Raw genomic sequence first — 21,476 nt, 5'->3', positions numbered from 1 at the left:
AGAGTTTAAAAAGAAAAAGAAGACGACAATCGTACCCATATAGCCATATCTATAAAAGAAAATGCAGCCAAATATACTAGTGTATATCATGAATTTTGTTGTTGTTTTAGTTCGTTGCATATATGAGTATATGACGATGATAGACATTAATCTTAGTCCAGGGATTTAGGTGTCATACAGGTATTCTACACCGTTAGAGCCATGGTATTAGAGCGAGATCAATATTATTCCAAAAATGAAAATTATATTTCAAAATGGTATTAACAACTAATCACTAATAACTACTTTTCCGAGGGATGATCAATGAGCGGATGAGTTTGATATGTCTTCTTACATATTTATATCTTTTAAAATTTCATATTCATCATCTATCTATTATATTATTTATATTCATGAATCATGACCAATGTTGTTCCCTTTATTATTGGGCTATAGAGCAAAAGACGAAAATGACCTCTAAAAACGCATAACGAACAATAGAATAGTCATTTTGTTCATTTTGTTGATATTTGAACTATTTAAAAAAAAACGAATAACTCATTGTATTACTTAGAAAAAAAATATTAAATCATATCTAAATTTATTGCAAAGGTAATATCAACCTTATACCTAAAAATAATTTCTTTTACCCTAAAAAATTTGTAGCCCGGCCTAGAAACTAGCATGCTTTGTCTTTGCTAATCGAAGGCCATGTCATGCCTATGACGAGTAATATATTTTAATGCCAACGCTTGCCTAGCTAGGTATGCATGCAAACTCATTCCTACCCACAATATATAGACAATTGGTTGTACCCATCCTTAGTATATGTCTCACCTTATACCCGCCTCATATGCACTTCAAATTCGTGTTATTTGCTCCATAAATTACGATTCTTTACAAATTTTATTGTGTATTATATTTCATTAAACCATATAAATATACAATGTATAAAATTAAATTAATATCCTTAAAAAAAATTTTGTGAATAGTTTTTGATAAAATTATACAAAATTTATAAAAAGTAGTACATCTTAAATTTGGAGCAAAGGGTATGGAGCGAGTTGAGTAGGTTTGGGCCGGGCGGGGTGGGTAAGACGTCTTACTCACTACCTATCTAGTACCTGCTAATACTCATAATGGTTAGTATTTTTACATATTCATATCCATTCACTTTTCATCAAATTTATCAGTTATCCTCCTGTGAGACGGTCTGGGCCAGTTGCCAGAGACAGCCTTAGCCGAGCAACTGGCCCAAGCCCAATATTTTTTAAAAAGTTATTCTGACATACTAATTTAAGACTTAAAATGTCAATTTCAAAATTTTTAATATTAACTTTAATGTTTGAGTCGTCCTATGTTAAAGTTGAAATGAGAATTTAATGTCCTGTAATTGGTCTTTCAAGTCTTAAAAATGGTTTTTTAAGTATTGAAATTGTCCTTTTAAATCTTAAAACTGTCAAATTTCATGACTTAAAATGTCAATTTCAAATCTTTGAAATTGGTCTTTTAAGTCTTTAAATTTGTCTTTTAACTCTTGAAATTGACATTTTTATTTTTGAATTTGGTAACAAATTATATACAATTGAACCAGCCCAATAACACGCGTCTCACAAGTGAGACGGTCTCATCCAAATTTTTGTGCAAATTTATACCCATATGTACTCCAACTGGGGCAAAAAAGTGAAAACCCCTATAATTTTGTTTAGGGTGATAATGTATTTGAAAAATTACTTAGAATAATTCTATATTTTTATAATTTTCATATAATTATCTCACTTATTGATTAATTATGAATAATCTCACTTTAGGGGGTATTTGCCTAGAGTAAACTTGGGTAAATCGATGACTTGCTATAGTAGGTAATTAACCAAAAAGGCAAACTAAACATTAATGTAAAATTAAAGAAAAATTTTAAAAATTTAAATACAAAATTTTGAATGTAAAAAAAATCCGAATTTTTTTTCAACATTTTTTCGACATTTTATTTGATTTTTCTCAAAAAATAAAACTTGCTATAGCAAGTCATTCAGTTGTCGGGTTTACTCCGGTAAAATACCTTTTAAAATTTAGATTGTTCATGGTCAATCAATAAGTGAGATTATTTTAGAAAAATCATGAAAAAAAATAAAATTATTTTAGACAATTTTTTATAATTTATTTCTAAAAGATGACAATAATTATATTAGCATCGCCAGAAGGGTCAACATAAATAATAATTTCCTCCAAAGACCGATCATCAATCATATAGAACATATCATTTAATGCAAATTGTTGAGTTAGTCGTGTGTTGATCAAATACATTTTTGAGATAAATGAAGAAAATTTAAATTGATAGCGTTGAAGTGTTAGGTTCTGTCGTTTTAACAATGCAAAAATATTTTGAGAAAAAGAATTTTTGATGAAAATGAATTATAGAAGAATAACAAATTATCTCTTGTATCATATCATCTCACGGTGAGATAGCTTTAAATTGACTCTTTTAAACAATTAAAGTAAGTGTTGAAATATTCAAAGTGTTAATTTTATTATTTAAAATGATATGTTAAACATTAAACAAATATCAATTTTAATTTAGTTAAAGAAAAATCACCTAGAATAATCCAACCTATTCATAATTTCCCTACAATAATCCCACCTATTGATTAATAATCAATAATTCCAACTTTAAGGGGTATTTGCCTAGAATAAACTTAGGTAACCCGGGAACCTACTATAGTAGGTAATTCACCAAAAAAGCAAAGTGAAAATTAATTTAAAATTAGAGAAAAATTTTGAAAATTTACATAAAAAATTCTAAATAATAAAAAAAAAATCGTAAATTTTTTGAATATTTTTTTAATTTTTTTTTCGACATTTTATTTTAATTAATTTTTTTTAGAAAAATCAAACTTGCTATAACAAGTCATCCGGTCACCGGGTTTATTTCTAGGAAAATATCCTTCAAAGTTGGGATTATTTATGGTTAATCAATATCCGAAATTATTGTAGGATAATCATGAATAGGTTGGATTATTCTAGATAATTTTTTCTTAAGTTAATTATATTATTTAGCTTTGTTTAAAACTATCTCCCAATAAAACCGTCTTAAATAAACATTTGTGTAAATTTTATTAATGTTTTCATAGTTTATTTCTTGCATAAAATATTTGGGAGAAACAACAAGAGTAGGGTTATGAATGGGATTGGGACGAGAGAACGAAGTAAAGGAAAAGAAGGAAAAATTTGAAAAAATTTTCTATTTTATGAACATTATTTTCCACTAATAAAGAAAAACAGTTTATGCCCTTAATAAAAAAAACATTTTTCATTTTAAACAAGCCTCTCATAGGTACATTCCTTGATACCCTTAGAGACTAGACACTATAGTCTAAGTGGGTTGACACAAAAACCATTAAATTTAGTCGGCTATAATTTGAGGTTCTCGATTTAATATAACTTGCTTAAATTTGTTTGTATAAAATTATTTTAAATAATATTTTGATAAGTGTAAACATTAGAGAAGACTGACGAAAATTTAAAATTTTTAAGTTAAGTATCGTTATCATAATTTTTTGAAAATTCTAAAAATATTCATAGTGAATCAATAATTTAATATACTCATTCAAAAAAATTTTATCTTCATTCTAAATTTAATGAAACAGAAAACATAAAATTTATAAGATTAAAGCGATTGTACAAGTTATTTTTTAAAAAGAAAATTATCAACAATAAATCAATATTTGTGCAATGCGATGAAAATAAAATCACATATTATTTATATAATAAATTCACATATTGGATATTATTGAAAATAAATTTACAAAGAAGGTTATAAATGATAGGTGAGTTTATTTCAGCAATTATAACCAATAGATTTATTTATTTAATATAAATAATAAGTAAATTAATTTTCAACAAACCAACATGAATTGATTTGTTATTCACAACTTGAGTTTTTCTTTTATCATCATCATCATAATTATCATATCAGTGTATTCCACTCGTAGAAAAACTATGATTAGGGTTTGGGGAGCAAGAAAGACGACAACTCATACCCATAAAGAAGAATGCGTCAAAGAGTCCCTCGACTAAAGAAATATCCTCAGAGAGAGTGAAACCTGCAACTACTTGGAAGCCTGCCCCCTCCCCCACACACATAAGTAAGACTAAAAGTATAAATAAGAAGGTTGTAAGATTAAAAGAGCGATATGTAAAAGGTAAGGAACAATAACAACAGGTAAGTGAGACATAATCAGTAATCTAAGACGTGGATAAAACGTCTCCAACAATTCCTATCTTTGCAAAAAAATAATTCTACCTTAAATTGTCTACCTTCACATGACATTTAATTTGTAATTGGGTAAATTCTGCGTTGTTCAACTACTATTTTTTTTAAATTCATTTACAAACTTATTCAAACATCATCATTTTAATTTCTCATTTTTCCTATTCACTTGTAAATTGCTTTTTTCTTTAACTACAAATTAATATTTACATTAAAAAATAATTATGATCATCTATCAAGTGTCACGCATAAAATTAAAATTCCGTCGAAAAGAGGTAGTAAACAGATCATATTCGTACCTTCTCAGAAATAGGCATATAAAACACAAACTATCAATTTAAACTCATAGATAAAAAGAGGTATAGGAAATAACTCATTAGTGGATCTAATCATGTCAACAAACAAGAAGGAATGATAAACTCTTGTGTTTTACACTTGGCCAATTTGGTGCAATATAATTTAGAATGAAGTGGAAGCTGACATATCTAAGATATCTTACAAACTTGTGTTTTGCAAAGTCTATCCAAAGTTTTCAAGCATATAATTATAATCAATTTGAAGGCGACCACCCAATGTCATAACTCATAACCTTTCATCTTCTAAAACAACTTAATGTTTGGTATGATTTCTCATCAACTCATCATATAACTTTCTCCAATATGATCATCAACAATTGATTATCAATAATGGATTACTCACAAATTCTTTATGATTGCAAAAAATAGATATTTCAAATGATTGGGTTGTGCTGTAATTAGAAGGGTCGATTCTCTTTATTAAACAATAAATCGGATCAACTCTATTTAACTCAATTAAATATATTATTTTTACTAACATATTGTTTTAATTTATATATTATTTAATTAAATTTGTTTTAATTATTATTAATAGTCTTAAAAAACATACTCTAAAAACCGAAAACTTTATTATTAATAGCCAAGTAAGTTACGATTATTTATATTTCATTCAATTCACATTTAAATATAAAGTAATAAACATCAATAATTCAATTCCTCTCGTTATACTATTTTTTATATAATTAATTAATTAATTAATTTTTAATATGAATTTTCTCTAAACATACACTCCATTTTAGTAACGTGTTATAACAAGTAACTTTGTTTTTTTAAAAGGAAAAATAGATTAGTAGGAGTAATATAGAAATAGAAATAAAATGTTAAAAGAAACAGGAAAATAAAAATCATCCTTTTCCTGACCAATACACCCACCTCAAACACCTAAACCCACAGCTAGCCCCCCACTCCGTAGACTCTCTTTTCCCGATCATCACAATAATGGTTATTAAAATCACGAATCTGATCTATAATTTTACGATCCAAAAATAAGCGAGCGATTTGAATCATAGGTAGTATTGTAAGTTGGTAGAATCTTATGATTCTAATTAAAATAAAATTTGTAGACGTAGAATCATAACACGATTCTACAATTTAAGATTTGATTCTACAAAGTTATTCTTAATTTTTTTTTTCTTATGTACCATCATCTTTCATTAATTTTTCTTACAATTTAACGATCCATCATCATAATTTTTCAAAAATATATTTCATTTCATCAGTGTGAAGATTTAAACTAATTATTAAATATTTTTCTATTTCATTCTTAAAAATGAAGTGAATAAAACTTTAATTAATAAACTTACGATTCTACGATTCGATTCTACCGATTCAATTTTACATGTATAAACGATTCCAAGTAGAATTCCAAATTTAACAACTTTAATCATAATCAACTCATATGTTAATAATAATTATATTAGTCCATGTATAGAGAATGAATGTTGTAATGTTGGTTGTTGTTCATGTATGGTTTTTGCAGAGCAATTAATTAAGAATTTAATCCCCTGATTTATAATTAAACAGAAATTAAGTGCTGGTGGAAGTCTGTCTTTCCTATCTTGCCTAGCTATGCAATAAGATCTTTTGAGAAGATGGTTGTTCCTGTAAAATGCAATAAAGGGTTAGCAGGGTCCGAAATGTTTTTCTGAGGACCACTCCGACGCCCAAGTCAGTATCAGTTTGAGACAAATTGCCTAATAGGTCCTTCCGGGAGCACTGTGGCTGCAAGGTGGATTACTACTTGGGACTTATTTTGACGTGAGGTCTTTTGTGATTAATATCTGATAAATGTTCTTTTGAAGATTACTTATGACAATAGTAATTACTCTCTTAGATTTATGATTGTGCAATTTAAAGTTCTTCCGAAGATCAATGTGGGTCATTGAAAATCAGATGTAATAACTTCTTTGCAATAAATTACTAAGAGTCTTTTGTATCTCTCTTAATAGTAGAAATTAGTTCGAAATTAATTACCTCATTTATATGCTCCTTCATGTGTATTTATGGTCTATCATTGTACATGTAGAACATTCTTTTGTTATTTCATCAATCCCCAAAATTCTCATGCAAGCCATTGTAGTTGTTTTGGACGTATTAAGTTCCATTTTATTTTGGTGATTTTTCCTTTATTTTTCATGGCGCTCTTTGCTTCTTCTATTAACATGTGTCCCACTAGCTTATAATGACATTCTATAATTGACAAGTGTCTTCTAATTGTACGTGACCTTCCCATGTACTAAAATTACTAATGTACGTTCAATGCTTTTTCAATCCTCCCAAATAAATGTTGACAGATTACCCTCTAAACTTATTAACTTCTCTCCACTTAGTACTAATTTAATCTTTCGTGATGGTTTTTTGCCATAATTACTTATGACTAATATTTTACGGTTGTACTTGAGAGAGGAGTTGTGCTTGAGTGTCTCACAGGAATAGGAATAGGAATAGGTAGAGGTGTTCATTCGGTTGATCGGGTCGGTTTCGGACGGGTGTTATTCGGTTCGGTTGCATTTCGGATCGGTTATTTTTCGGCTGTGTGTTACAATGGGTCACACTCGGGTCGAGTCGGTTAGTCACGGTTCGGTTAGAGATCGGTTATTCAACCTATCGGGTTAGCATCAGTTCGGTGTCGGTTGAAGTTCGTATCGAGTGTCAATCGGTCTCGGGTTGTCATCGATTACTAATTGGTACGGTTTTTTCGGGTACAGATCGGGTTCGAGCTTTATTTTTCGAGAAGTTATCGGTTACGGATAACTATTGATTGGGTCAATATCAAAATAAGTTAATAGTCAGGTTTTTAATTGATGTATGCTCATTTACTTACAAAAAATAATTACCGATTGTTTTATCAGATATAGCAGATAGGGGCGTCAAATAGGTCAGGTTGGGTCATTTTCAGGTTCGGATCATATATAAATGGGTCAATAAACCCTTAACCTGAACCTGACCCATTTAATTAATGGGTCAAAAATTGAAACCCCGACCTGATCTGTAGCAGATCGGATCAACCTGCTAATGACCCATTTAACCTACTTTTTTTTTAGGTCATTAAATTCATATATTTCAGGTCATTTGACACATTTAACCTTAATTAAAGGCTTCCTCCAAAAATAAACGTATGCCACTTAATGCAGCGAGTACACAGTATTCTTTAGTAAAAGGCGAAAGAATAGTTCGCTTTGTGCTCACGGCGTGGCTGCGTAAGTTGGTATGAGATTTGTGGAAGTGATTTAAATGATTTTTCTTTTATTAGTATCTTTCATTGCCGATGTGGGACAACTTCCTTTGTTATTGAAAGTCATCTTCAGCTAACAAATCCCTTAGCCGATGTGGGACAACTTCCTTTCTTATTGAAAGTCATCTTCAGCTGACAAATCCCTCAATACATGGTAATTGGTATTATCTTAGTTTTATGAAGTATTTGGCAAATGTTGATCCGTCTTAAATTTAATAAATGGGTTAAACAGGTTTTTTTCGGGTTTAAATATTCAACATGAACCTAACCCATTTAATAAACATATCAGGTCGGGTTGACCCATTTAATTAATTGGGTCAAAAATCTAAACCCAAACCCGCTAATTTCGAGTCGATTTCAGATCAGGTTAGCAGGTCGGGTCAGCTTTTGCCAGCCCTAATAGGCAGATCAATTTATTTCAATTAGTTTATATATATATATATATATATATATATATATATATATATATATATATATATATATATATATATATATATATATATATATATATATATATATATATATATATATATATATATATATATATATATATATATATATATATATATATATATATATATATATATATATATATATATATATATATATATATATATATATATATATACATATATATATATATATATATATATATATATATATATACATATATATATATATATATATATATATATATATATATATATATATACATATATATATATATATATATATATATATATTTATATATATATATATATATATATATATATATATATATTTATTTATTTATTTTCTGTATGCAATCTCTTCTGTATAGAATTTGTGTTCTTCCTTTTTCCGTATTATTAGAAAACTGAAATTGGAGTTAATTTGCTAAAATTAGGTGAAAATTTGATTCGGATTTATAACAGTTCGATTTACAATCGGTTCGGGTTTGTATCAGTTCGGGTTAAAAACAGTTCGATCTTAATCGGTTTTAGTCAGGTTACATTCGGTTACGTGCATAATTCGGGTCGGATTTGACTCGGGTCGATCACTGTTCAGTTCGGGTAACATCGGTTAAGGTTTATATGTCGGTTATAAAATTCGGTTGCAGTTCGAGTTCGATTTTGCCCTTTTCGGTTATCAAACGGTTTGAGTGAAGTATCGGTTCGGGTAATTGCGGTTCGGTAAACCTAAAAAACTTACATTTTTCGGGTCAGATAATTTTCGATTCCGGGTCGGATTTTTGGGTCGGGTTTGTTTTGAACAGCTCTAGGAATAGGAATAGGATAATAGGATCATTTGTCCTACTCGTAGTCGTATTTGTCAATTGGCCACTTCATTGCCAGTCGCAGTACATTATACATGAATATATGTGAGTCTAACAAATCACAGCCTTCTGCACTTCCATCTCTTCATTCATCAACTAAACATTCACATCTAATTAATCAATACAATTTATTATTACCCTTTCTGAACTTTAGATTTCATGCTTCCTTTCAGGAAATTTGTAGTTTTCTAATCCATCATCTATGTATACACCATATACCTTAGATTATATAATATATTATAAGGTCTTAACCATAAATTTAAATTTTTAGTTGAGTTGGTTTCTTACATATTATAGTATATAACATATTTTAGAACTTCAACTATAAGCTAAACTTTTAGTTGAGTTGGTTTTTTGACATTGTATCAAAGCTAGCATGACAAGAGGTCACAAGTTCGAATCTTAACTACCTTCATTAAAAGTTGAATATTCAGCGTCTGTGTGCATCCACACTTCTAGACTTCTAGCCCGATGGGCTCTCATATGAGGGGTCGTGTTAGAGTATATAATATATCATGAGGCCTTAACCATAAATTTTAAAGTTTTAGTTAAGTTGGTTCCTTGACAGAGTATACTCTATATATTTATCGTGTTTTGAGTTTGTTATTTAGGACATTGACGCAAATATAAATGAATAGTATAGTTGTATAATAGAATACGATAACAAAATAAAAGTGGTGGGTACTATTTGGATATAATAAAATAGATATAATAAAATATAAATAAAAGTCGTGGGTACTATTTGGATATAATAAAATAGATATAATAAAATATAGTAAATTAAGTAAAACAGACTCTTCGAGCAATTATGCATATTGAAATTGATTAAAAAACCAAAGTTGCACAGGAAAGAAATCAAATGCAAATAGAGAATGAACACAACGATTTGGGAGGTAGGAAAAATCCCAAGATCGATTTGATCTAGGACTATAAAACCCCACCTAAACAATTGAAAAAATATTTTATTGAAAATTAGAGTTCATGAAAACTTTAAACAATCCAACTCTAATAACGGAAATTCTACATGATAAATTGATAACCATCAGTTTTAGAGAAATACAAGTGGTATTATTTTTTAAAGTTTTTTCTAAATGATAACAACAAAAATACATATTTATTAAATAAATTTCTCTATTCACATGCCAAAAATGTTGTAGTGTTGAGAATCTTATAAATTATTATACTTTTAAACTGAAGCCTCTCAACCAAATTCAATACAATTTATACTATAACGCACTACCCCTTCACACAAAGCTCTTTTTAGATTAGAAAGAATAGATGATGTATTATAGTTGATATACATGCTTTTGGTATCATATTAATAAATCAACTAAACTAAAAATTTAAGCTGATGGTTAAAATCCAAAGATATATTACATGACCCAATAATTATACTGTGCTTGTTAGTTATGGAGGAAGTTTCAAGTCCTAATCTTGGCTCAATACTTGTGCTTGTTAGTTACAAGTTCTTACTGAGTACTTCAATAAAACTTCTTACAGGTCCCTCAAATCCTGACATTATTCTACTGTCACACAAATAACGAACAAAAGTAGTTGATTGAGCCCATGGCCGTAAAGTCAACACGTATTAGTGTTTGCCTTATTTGAGAATGAGCACTTTAACAAATTGTTCACAAAACATTCACGGAAACCATATTCCAAACTGGCATGTGGCGCAATTTATATTTCATCGATTATATGTTTGCATTGATAATAAGTCCAGTTTAACTTATGTTATTCCGACTCTTCATTTTGCTTTACATTTGGACATCGATATGGCACATAGACACTTCATTTTAGGCAAAAACAAATGAATATTTAGAAGTATCTGACATTTGGACACGTATCAGTATCCGATATCAATATCCAAGTACAAATAACATTGAGTTCAACTTAACATGATACCTAAGTTGATGGTTTGATCAAAAATTAAAATGGTAAGTTTGAAAGGAATGGTGCTCCTACCCTAATTGATCTATCGGGTTCGCATGTGAAGAGGTGTTGATATGGTTTATCCTACATTGTGTATTAAAGATGGTGACCAACACTTTACAAGTCACTGAAGCCTTTTCTCCCATTGACATATGATTTTGGGATGATATCTCCTTGGATTATGGAGTTTGTGCATTTCGTGTTTCTTCGATTATATGCTGGCATTGACAATAAGTCCAGCTCAACTTAACATTCGTCCCTTTATACGACTTAAACAGGTGAGAACTTTTTGATTCATATGGTGATTTTTCATAAAGACAGACGGCCTAACTACTAAGTGGTTGTCAACATTCTCAAACAGAAAAGCAGACAAATATGAAATATGCCCACTAACTCATCAAACTATATTTGTCAGTGAAACTTACTGGATTCAACCTTCTGTTTACTGATGCAACATCAGGCCATTGGAATTGATAATGCAATCCTTGTTTGATCTATTAAGATAAGGATCAAGTGGTTGAATTCTGGTTCAGTAGTAAGTACCAGTTTAACACACGAGAATGCGATGGAAGAAACTCTTGTCTCATCACACGAGTCATGATTAGCTTAAGCTTTTTGTTGATGTACTCCTAAGACACTCGATGTTATATAATCTATCAAGTTTAATCTCAAAACTAACAAAGTATTATTAAAAAACCGAAAGATGTATTAACTCATTGACCAACAAACCTAAGATCTTCATATGAACACTAATAGCTAAAAATCTCGATTTTGCATAAACTTCGCTATCCTTTTCATTCATTGTTTCGAGCAACATGAAGTTTATGAATGTGATTCTTTCCAACGACATGCTGCTTCCACGAAAACTGATTCACGCACCAAACTTCACACAACTTACAGTAAAGTCTTGTATCATCAGAATCACTTACGACTTTCTTGTCTTTCTTCACTTGAGCTTGGTGTTTATGACCCCCAAAGTGCATCTTGAGATGAAGAGAAGAAGGGCATTGCACCTTACAGTCATCACAATATAGCTTCATCGCCTTACCCTTAGTTGTAGCCTCGAATTGTTGTGTAGATGCTTCCTTTCGCTTGTGGCTCGGGCCTATAGTTGACACTGACATCGGACTAGCAGAAGAGCCAACATTTGATGAATTGGCCCTTGAAGTTGAACCCGGGTTTTGAGGTGTGTTTGGCCTTGGGCTTGCCCTCAGTGAACAGAAAAAGGACCTTGTTTTAGACCTTGAGGATTGGCCGGTCTTGGTACTGAAAACTGATCAGGCCTCTTATTTGAATCCAAACATGGATGGTTGCTGATGAACTTAGGCCTTGGGTTTGGAATATGGTTGAGACTTATCTGAGAAGTCAATCTTGAAGTTGTCAATGATGTTTGCTGCAAGGATTACATAATTTGCTTGTAAATAAAATCATGCGTGTCTAATGTTTTGATGGGGCCAAAAATATACAGTTCTTTGGTTCCGTATTATAATGACTCATTAAATCACGTGCAATTCTTATTTACGTGAAGTTGCAGATAATGTTTGCTACCAAGTGTTAATTAGAAACAACATCTTTATCATCACTATTCATTAAAATAAGGTTGCCTACATCTTACCATCCCATACCCCACATACGCGGGATCATAATAAGGCATAGAATATAAGAAACTTATTAACTTACATTTGGAGATGCAGGGAGTTCTCCAGATTTACAGTCTTCAATCAACTGCACTAATTCCAAATGTCGATGATACGCCATCTCCCTTTTCATTGCAAGCTCCACAGACATTAATGACTTACCTCTTTCGCTACCCATTTTTCTCCTAGTACTAATAACTGATGGAAGGAGAGAGTGTCAGAAAACACAAAATAAGGGTTATACTTATAAACTTTTAGGATCAGTAAGATAGCACATATATGGAGGAAGGTGGAATGTGGAGGTTGTTTTTGTTCTTGTCCTTTCCTCACAGTACACTCCATTCAGGATCTTGATATACTAGTGCTGAAAAATGCCCAAATGTTTTCATCTTAATATACTGACATACTGTATTAATGCTTCCTTTTCTGAATCAAATTATATGAGATGGACTAAAAAAATTTACTGCAAATTTATGGGACACGGGAAGTATAAGGTACACCATTAAGTAGTTATCGTCTAATTGACAAGCAATAAACATTCGATTAAAACTTTCGGGTGGTGTGTGAGTGTCTGTTACTGAACTCGGTTCATGTCGCCAACCTCTCCCAAACATAAAATGTGTCAGCTTGAGTAAGATTTATCAGCCTTAGCCAACGACTATTATCTGAGATAGGAACCGAGCTACTGTATGCCTGATCCTCTGTATGCTACCGAGTTACTAATTAAAGGTATGACATCCGAGCGATAGTACTTACACACAAGTTATACCCCAAAACTATGACATGAAGAGATTATTCAATTACAATGCAAATATTTCATCTTCAAGAGTAACAAAGGTTTGTTTGAAGATATTAATAAGAAATGAAAAATACACATTCAGATATTATTTTTCAGGAATACACCCTTGTTTTGATAAGATTGTCATACTGTTTGAGAATATGGTTGGTGCAGTTGAAGTGCAGACGGAAAGTGTACTCATCAGCGCACCAGATCCCACACACGTCGCAGTAGGGCCTCCTTTCGCTATCGTTTACTTTTGGTACTGGACTTACAGCTACACTCGCAACTTCTTTCCCCTTCAACCCTCGCAATTTGGCCTTGTGTTTTTGACCCTGGTAGTGATTCAACAGATTGAACCCAGTTTTGCAGTCGATTTGACAAACTTTACATGTAAAAACTCCATCTGGAAGAGGTACTGGGGCTTTCCTCCTCTGTACAGCCGAACAAGATGGGCCAGCACTTGGAGTTTGACTTGGCGTTGTGCTTGGAGGCGGATATGGATAAGGTGAAGGTCTTGCGTGTACTGATCTAGGATGCTGCAGCCCACGAATCGGCCCATGATTTGGGTGTAACGGGCTCGGAGGAGGTTGAGGCGGTGTAGTTCTTGGAATTTCGTTTGCAGCTGATCCTGAAACCTGCACATGAAAACAGAAAGTAAAGTAACACACATTTCTTGAATATTTCTCAAGCAATCTTCATTCTCAACACAGCGACAATGCTAAAGGTAAAATCTTGATCCCAAAATATGGGGTCAAATACATGGACAAAACAGTTCTATGCAAGGGATGTCAACCTTTCTGCTTTTCAAACCATATTCCATTCAACACAATTACCGCTTAGAAAGTTGGTATTAGATGATAATAAAAAACTGTGAAAATACAATAAAAGTTTCATGGAAGAATAATGTCAAAGAACCAACTCAACCAAAAACGTAAGCTTATGGTTGAGGTCCAGTATATGTTATATACTCTAATACGCCCCTCACATGAGAGCCCATTGGACTAGAATTGTGGATGCACATATTCCACTTTAAATGAGGAATGGTTGAGATTCAAACCCGTGACCTCTTATCAAGTTGGATTCTGATACCATGTTAAGGAACCAATTCAACCAAAAGCTTAAGCTTATGATTGAGACCCCAAGATAGTTTATATACACAAACAAATAATTTGCAAATTACAACTTTAAAGTTTTAAATTTTTCGAATTACAGCTTAATGTTTTTTCGAATTACAAACATCAAAGTATCAAAGTCTACAACATTCAGGCCAAATCACGTAATTTCGATCACTTAACTTAAAATTCAGACCACTAAACCAAAATTTGATTGCCATAGTTGAATGAAACAACATCTAAGTGAAATGAAGGAAAAAAATGAAGAGCAAAAAAAGTGTTACCTGTGCAAACTGGCATGGCTTAAGAGCTTGATTTTCAAGCTTCTGCCTGTAATCAAACTCTCTTTGCAAAGCAAACTCTACTGACATCACATACTTCTTCCTGTCAGCTCGGATCCCCATTAATTATTTGTTTTGTACTACCCTTCTATGATCTTCCCCTAATTATTCACAGTCATACACACATTTCTTCAATTCTTTTTCATTCTATCTGCAATTTCAATTAACCTTATGATTCTATACAAAAAGAAACATGAATCAAATTGTAGTGAAGTAAATTGCATTAAAAATCAACACAACGCATTTCATTAGTACTCTTCTATGCCCCTCTCAATTGGCTACATTATGCAAATCAAAGTAGGAGTTTTAATTGTACTAAAGTAAATTCAAGGGAGGGAGAGGGGATTAGATAATAGATAACAAGAACAACAAAAAATTTAGATTCAAAAAAGTAATTTAATAAAGATTAGAGGGCCTTGAAAGTAAAGTTTACCTCCTCAGTGGATGGAGCACTTTCTGAATTTTGATGAAGCAGAAAATATGGTCTTTTCAGTTTCATACACAGTTCATCGTTTTTTGTGAATTTTGAAGGCAGTCAACTGTTTAGGAGATCGGAGTATATGTAACTCTCTATTATAGAAGTAGTTTACCTTCTTATGACTTAATAAACTCTTCTATTTTTTTTGAGTTATATGATCCGAATTTAAAGAGAAAAAAAAAACTCTGTGTATTTTATTAAATATTCTTATTTTTTAATTTTAAATAATAATCAAAAAATTACTATGCTTAAAAGTATAATTACTATTTTTTTCTAAAAAAAAAGTATAATTATTATTTTATTTTTAAATATTGTTTTCCTTTTTACATGTTACTAATGACGAACAAATTATGGTAAATTTTTTTGACTTTTAGCGCATTTCTCTTGTTTGCTACTATACAAAGACGCTTATTTTGGAAATTACTTTAGAGCCAAATTTATTTTATAAATTATTATTAAAAAATCTTATTTGTTTGAAATATTCACTAGACTCAAGGGAAGACTTCATCCATATACGATGCCTTTTATCCATTCAGAACACATACAACTTAAGCATGATCAGATTCAGAACCTGATGGCACTCAGGGTCCAAACCACATTTTCTAAAAACAATATCAAAGTATCCATAATATTTCTAGATTAAGGAAATGTTAATAATCAAACCAAACCACACCAAACCATTTTTTTATACAAGTAAATAAAATACTCAAATCCTAATTTCAATAGAGTTCATAATCAAGTATTTCAAAATAATAGGAGTATGCGAAAAATATAATAGACATACGATTTCAATTCATAAGTGTATTCATAGTTATCAAAATTCCGATTTTGATCCAGATCGTAGGTAGGATCTTAATGTGGTAGAATCGTGCGATACTACTTAGCTCAAGAATTTAGGTGGTAGTTACATAACATGATTCTATGATCCTACGATCCAAAGATTTGATTCTACAAGGGTAGTTTCAATCGTAAAATATTTTCATATAATACAAGTTTCACTTACATATAAATATATATTTAAAATAATTATATCAATATCTTTATAAAATTCAAGTTTTTCTTGATTTACAGTTTAAAAATGATTATTAAAAGTATTTTATTTCAAAAATTAATAGATAAAGTCAAATAAGTTTTTACTTACACCTTAAAACTTTTAAAAGTGAACAAATATAATTAATAATCAGTAATCCAAAGAACATTAATGCATATTTGTAGGATCACACGATTCTACGATCCGATTTTATCGATTTCGATCCTACCCCTTCAACGATCCTAGGTAGAATCCCGATCTAATCACCTTGAGTGTAACACTCCGGTCGTATCAGACCACTGGTGACTACATATGGATCATGGATGGTGTAGAAGGACATTCATCTTAAGATTGCTCATGCTTAAGTGTAAAGTTCTTAACAAATAATCTCTCTTAAAAAGAAGATGCACCTTGTTGATATGAATAGTCTATTAATCCCTTTTATAACTCAATTCGGGGTATCATAATAAGTTAATAATCTGAATAAATAATACAGTTGGAGGCATCATCATGATCTTCACTATCTTTTCTTTGCACAATGTGTCATTTCGAACTAACGTTTGACAATGTACTAATTTGATCAAGTCATACTTAATTTCGATTAAGTGGGTCAATTTGGACCGCACTGTTAAAAGTATCAACACAATGAAACAAAAACATGTATCATAAACTCACAACACCAAATACTGGAAATTCAGAGATAAATCCTTTTGGTATTATTTATCATAGCAAATCTGCAATTTTTTCTGAAAAACAATGAGTGGGATGTGTACAAGAAGAATGCTATCCTGTGTATGCCTAATTACCTGTGCTGTTATCTTCTGTGTCTGACTATAACAACAAACTATAAACTCTATGAACACTTCTTCAAACTAAAAACTATAGTCCTATACATCACAAACTATGGACACATAATCCTTACAGATTTCTTCATACCCTATAATTTTAATCAACATCGACAAAACCTCCTTCATATTAGGCCGCGCCTGAGGTGTTTCTGCTGTGCATTTCATTCCTATGCATAACATTCGGCCCATTTCTGATGCGCCTTCGTTTTTCCCTTGTTCCCTTACCAGTTCCTGAAGCACTGATTGATCAAGTTCTTGCTGTTCATTTTCTCCAACAACTCGTCTAGCCCACTCTAACAAACACTCTTCACCACCGTCTACTGCCCTCCTACCAGTCGCAAGCTCCATGGCTAACACTCCGAAGCTATAAACATCACCTTTTGTAGTCGCTTGCCATGTTTGACTATACTCGGGTGCAACATACCCTACTGTCCCGGCCACTGTGGTGGTGACATGTGTGTGTCCTGCATCTACTACTCTTGCTAGACCGAAATCTGTCACTCGAGCTTTTCCATTTCTGTCTAGTAACACATTGCTTGCTTTTACGTCTCTATGGACTATCGAAGGGTAGCACTCGTGGTGTAGGAAGACTAAAGCACGTGCAATATCGATTGCAATTTCAACCCGGGTTTTCCATCTTAGTCTTGTTCTGTCTGAGATTAGATCCTCTAAGGTCCCTCCTTCCATGTACTCGTACACGAGCAATTTGTCAGCACCATCAAGGCACCATCCGTAGAGGTTGACTAGGTTCGGGTGGGGCCAGTTAACTCCATTTTGGCTAAGAACATCCATTTCTGCTTGGAATTCTCGTTCTCCTTCGATCCCACTGCTTTGTAGCTTCTTCACTGCAACTACTCTACCATCCGGGAATACGCCTTTATAAACTGTCGCGTATCCTCCTCTACCGATCACTCGATCTTCAGAGAAATTTCCTGTCGCTTTTAGTATGTCCGAGTGTGTGAACGCTGTTTTGTCAAGTCGAATGATTTTGATTGCATCTGAAATCCATGGTGACGAGGAGGAATTACTCGAGCAAGAAGATAAATCATGCCTCCATTTCGTGTCTTTTAAGAGACATATGGTTGTGTTTCCTGACGAAGTTTTCGCAAAATTGTAGCATAGGATTGACAGTACACCACTGATTAAAAAAACAAGCACCAAAATTATGACGACTAAAAAACTCGCAAGTTTTGTACCTCGAACTGTCTTGTGCGACTCTTCCTTATTCAAATGTGATTTCGAGGATCCATTGATAAAAGGCGGAAGGACTAATAAAGGATTACCAAGGTAACACTCTTTATCAAATGTCGATAGTTGCCCAGTTGACGGAATAACACCAGATATGAACGGATTGAAAGAAACATTGAACTTGCTCAATTCACCCAACATATTCAAGCTTGTAGGAAAAACACCCGAGAAGTTATTCATTGACAAATCAAGATCTTGCAGACACCAAAGATTTCCTATTTGCATCGGAATTGTACCAGAAAATCTGTTCCTCGACACATTTAAGAACGCGAGCGACATTTTATCGATAGTCGAGGGCAACGAACCATTGAAGTGATTATCAGCAAAATGCAGCATACTAAAATTCTTCATGTTACCAATTTCAGAAGGTATTTCACCAGAAAATAGATTCCCAGTTAGCTGAAGATAACCCGAAATCTGAAGTGTCTGAACTTTCGAACCAGGAGAACAAATCGGGAATAGACCATACCCTTTTAGTATCCTATCCCAAATACTTCTGCAACTCTTCCTAGTAAGCAAACTATATACAAAACTAAAAGGAGGGTAATCTGCAGGTATCCATCTCTTCATTGCCAAACATTCCCCGGATCCAGGAACAATTTTCCCATGTCTGTTCGACAAAAACGTAGGCATGGGATTACTCCCAATCTTTGTCAGTTCAACAGGGAGTCTTCCATACAGATTGTTATTTGCTAAATTTAGCCATAACAAGCTACTACAGTTACCCAAATTAGAAGGAATTTCACCCGTTAAGGAATTATTCGCAAGCATAAGCCAAAGAAGCGAGGTTAATTTCCCTAAACTCGGTGGGATAGAACCCGTTAATCTATTATGAGAAAGATCAAGGGCTAAAAGTTGATTAAGATTTCCATATTCAGAAGGAATTTCCCCTGAAAAGTTGTTATAAGCAAAGTCTAGGAATTGTAAGTTAACCATTGAGGAAATTTCAGCCGGAAGATGACCCGAAAATTTGTTAAAACTGAGGTCTAATCTTCGAAGATTCGATGACTGAAAAATCCCAGATGAATTCAACCCTCCATTGAATGAATTGTTGTGCAGAACAAGAACTTGCAGCTGAGTGAATCTGCCTAAGATAGGTGGTATTTCATTACCAAGATCATTACTACTTAAGTCCAAGAACAGCAAATTCTTGCAATTCAGTAGTGATTCTGGGATCCTATTTGAGAACTTATTTCCTCCAAGGATTAATACTTTAAGACCCGAGATCGACCCGAGAGTTTCAGGAACACTCCCAGTGAAATTATTACCACCCAAAATCAAATCAGACAGATTTTTGCAATTGGAAATTTCATCAGGAAATTCCCCATTAAAATTGTTTTCTGACAAGTCTAGAATCTCCAAGCTACAATTTTGGTTGAAATACCAAGAAGGAAATGACCCAGAAAACTGATTTTCCCCAATATCAAAACCCTTAAGTTTTGAGAAACCAGACCAGATTTTCCCAGTAAAATTATTTGCACTAAGATCAATATACTCCAAATTAGGGCACCCATCAAAGCACCCATCAATTGACCCAGTAAAGTTATTAGTAGAGATGTTTAACACCCTCAATTTGCTGCAAATTGCTGGGAAACTGACCTGAATTTCGCCCCCGATTTTGTTCATTGATAAATCCAATACCTCTAAGCTGCTAAACCCAGTAAAATTCAGCTCCCCACTAATCATATTATGTGACACATTAAGAATTTTAAGATTTTTACACCCACCCAAATCATCAGGAATCATACTTAAAGTATTCCCTGATAAATCAAGAAATTTAAGCTCTGATAATCCTGAGAAATTGCCTGATATCTCCCCATTTAGGCTGCTCGACGAGAGGTCGATTCCGGTGACCTGACCGGAAACAGGATCACAAGAAACACCAGACCAATCACAATGATCTGAGGTGAACTGATTCCATTTAGTGTAATTCCCTCTATTTACCTTGTTTTTTACTTCCAAAAATGACTTCAAATTCATCAGGATTTCTCGTTCCCTCCCCTGTTCTTGTGTTAAAGCATCTGCCTTGATAATTGCACCTAATCATTGTCAATCATTACCCACAATCATTTCATTATTAATGTTGTCAGCAAAATCTTTCTTGTAAAACCCACCAATTTTTAAAAGTCATAAAAATAAATGTATTATATACTATAAATTCAAAAATAGAATTAAAAGTTTAGTGGGTACCTGAAAATATAATCAACAGAATAAATGATAGTGGAATTTTGTAAATTTGAAGAGCTAATCTATCAGAATCTTCTTCTACCATGATCAATCACATAAAAACACCTTTAATTTTCTTTTTATTCCTCTTCTTAGTATTGAGATATTCTTGTTGGTCAAGTTTATGAACAATTTCTACATAAAAATTTTCATAGAAGACAGGATGAAAGAATAAAATTATGTCCTTCCATAAAAAATTATATTTGCAGGGAAATATATCAGTAACATACCAAACATGGAACTAAAATTTTGATGGTCAACAAAAGAAAAAAAATAAGGCGCCGGATGGTTGGTTTCTTATTGTAATTTCCTAATAAAGTGATGGAATAAAGTTTCTTTTTGAATATTTTTTTTTTAAAAAAATTGTGGAGTTAGTAACAATATTTTTAATGTACAAACTATTTTGTTAAATAACCCTTCCCCTCAAAAATAAAAAAATAATCCTTCTGTCATTTTGAGTCCGTTTTGTTAACGACATTAATTGGTGATAATTATTAGAGTATATAACATATTCTGAAACCTCAACTAAAAGTTTAAATTGATAGTTGAGGCCCCAGGATAAATTATATACTCTAACAATAATGAAAATGATTTATAGCATAATTTTTTATGATATATATCATGTTAATTCCATGGTAATTAATATAATATTTGATCATAATAGTGTTTTTTTATTAACAATTTTCCATTA

General features: G+C 32.0%; 2 protein-coding genes and 1 non-coding gene across 5 annotated transcripts; all 3 read right to left on the bottom strand.

Moving 5' to 3' along the window:
* Positions 1-7,684: 7,684 nt before the first annotated feature.
* Positions 7,685-7,800, bottom strand: LOC130799042 (U5 spliceosomal RNA). The gene has a single exon (XR_009039189.1). It is a non-coding gene; the product is annotated as a U5 spliceosomal RNA (small nuclear RNA).
* Positions 7,801-13,484: 5,684 nt separating this feature from the next.
* On the bottom strand, positions 13,485-15,559 carry LOC130798623 (uncharacterized). 3 transcript variants are annotated; one of them, XM_057661685.1, is made up of 3 exons: positions 15,389-15,559; positions 14,899-15,132; positions 13,485-14,137 (listed from the first exon to the last, which is right to left on the bottom strand). In XM_057661685.1, the coding sequence occupies exons 2-3, from the start codon at positions 15,016-15,018 to the stop codon at positions 13,613-13,615; spliced, it is 645 nt and encodes a 214-aa protein (XP_057517668.1). In that variant the 5' UTR covers positions 15,019-15,132; positions 15,389-15,559; the 3' UTR covers positions 13,485-13,612. The 3 variants fall into 3 exon arrangements, with proteins under 3 accessions (XP_057517668.1, XP_057517667.1, XP_057517669.1); XM_057661684.1 differs by having other exon boundaries at positions 14,899-15,106; XM_057661686.1 differs by having other exon boundaries at positions 14,899-15,056.
* Positions 15,560-17,150: 1,591 nt separating this feature from the next.
* LOC130798210 (probable LRR receptor-like serine/threonine-protein kinase At1g74360) lies at positions 17,151-21,122 on the bottom strand. Its single transcript, XM_057661100.1, has 2 exons — positions 20,750-21,122; positions 17,151-20,598 (listed from the first exon to the last, which is right to left on the bottom strand). Exons 1-2 carry the CDS (start codon positions 20,829-20,831, stop codon positions 17,351-17,353), a joined length of 3,330 nt encoding a protein of 1,109 aa, XP_057517083.1. The 5' UTR covers positions 20,832-21,122; the 3' UTR covers positions 17,151-17,350.
* Positions 21,123-21,476: the final 354 nt, after the last annotated feature.

Source organism: Amaranthus tricolor, chromosome 13, assembly GCF_026212465.1.
Source record: "Amaranthus tricolor cultivar Red isolate AtriRed21 chromosome 13, ASM2621246v1, whole genome shotgun sequence".
Taxonomy (NCBI): domain Eukaryota; kingdom Viridiplantae; phylum Streptophyta; class Magnoliopsida; order Caryophyllales; family Amaranthaceae; genus Amaranthus; species Amaranthus tricolor.
This window is presented reverse-complemented; position numbering and strand designations above follow the sequence as displayed.

Excerpts from the sequence above, each read along its gene's own strand:
- LOC130798623 (XM_057661685.1), bottom strand. The coding sequence starts at position 15,018 with ATGGGGATCCGAGCTGACAGGAAGAAGTATGTGATGTCAGTAGAGTTT. Across the intron at positions 14,138-14,898 it reads AGCCATGCCAGTTTGCACAG|GTTTCAGGATCAGCTGCAAA; the intron begins GTAACACTTTTT and ends TTTCATGTGCAG.
- LOC130798210 (XM_057661100.1), bottom strand. The coding sequence starts at position 20,831 with ATGGTAGAAGAAGATTCTGATAGATTAGCTCTTCAAATTTACAAAATT. Across the intron at positions 20,599-20,749 it reads TCTGTTGATTATATTTTCAG|GTGCAATTATCAAGGCAGAT; the intron begins GTACCCACTAAA and ends GACAATGATTAG.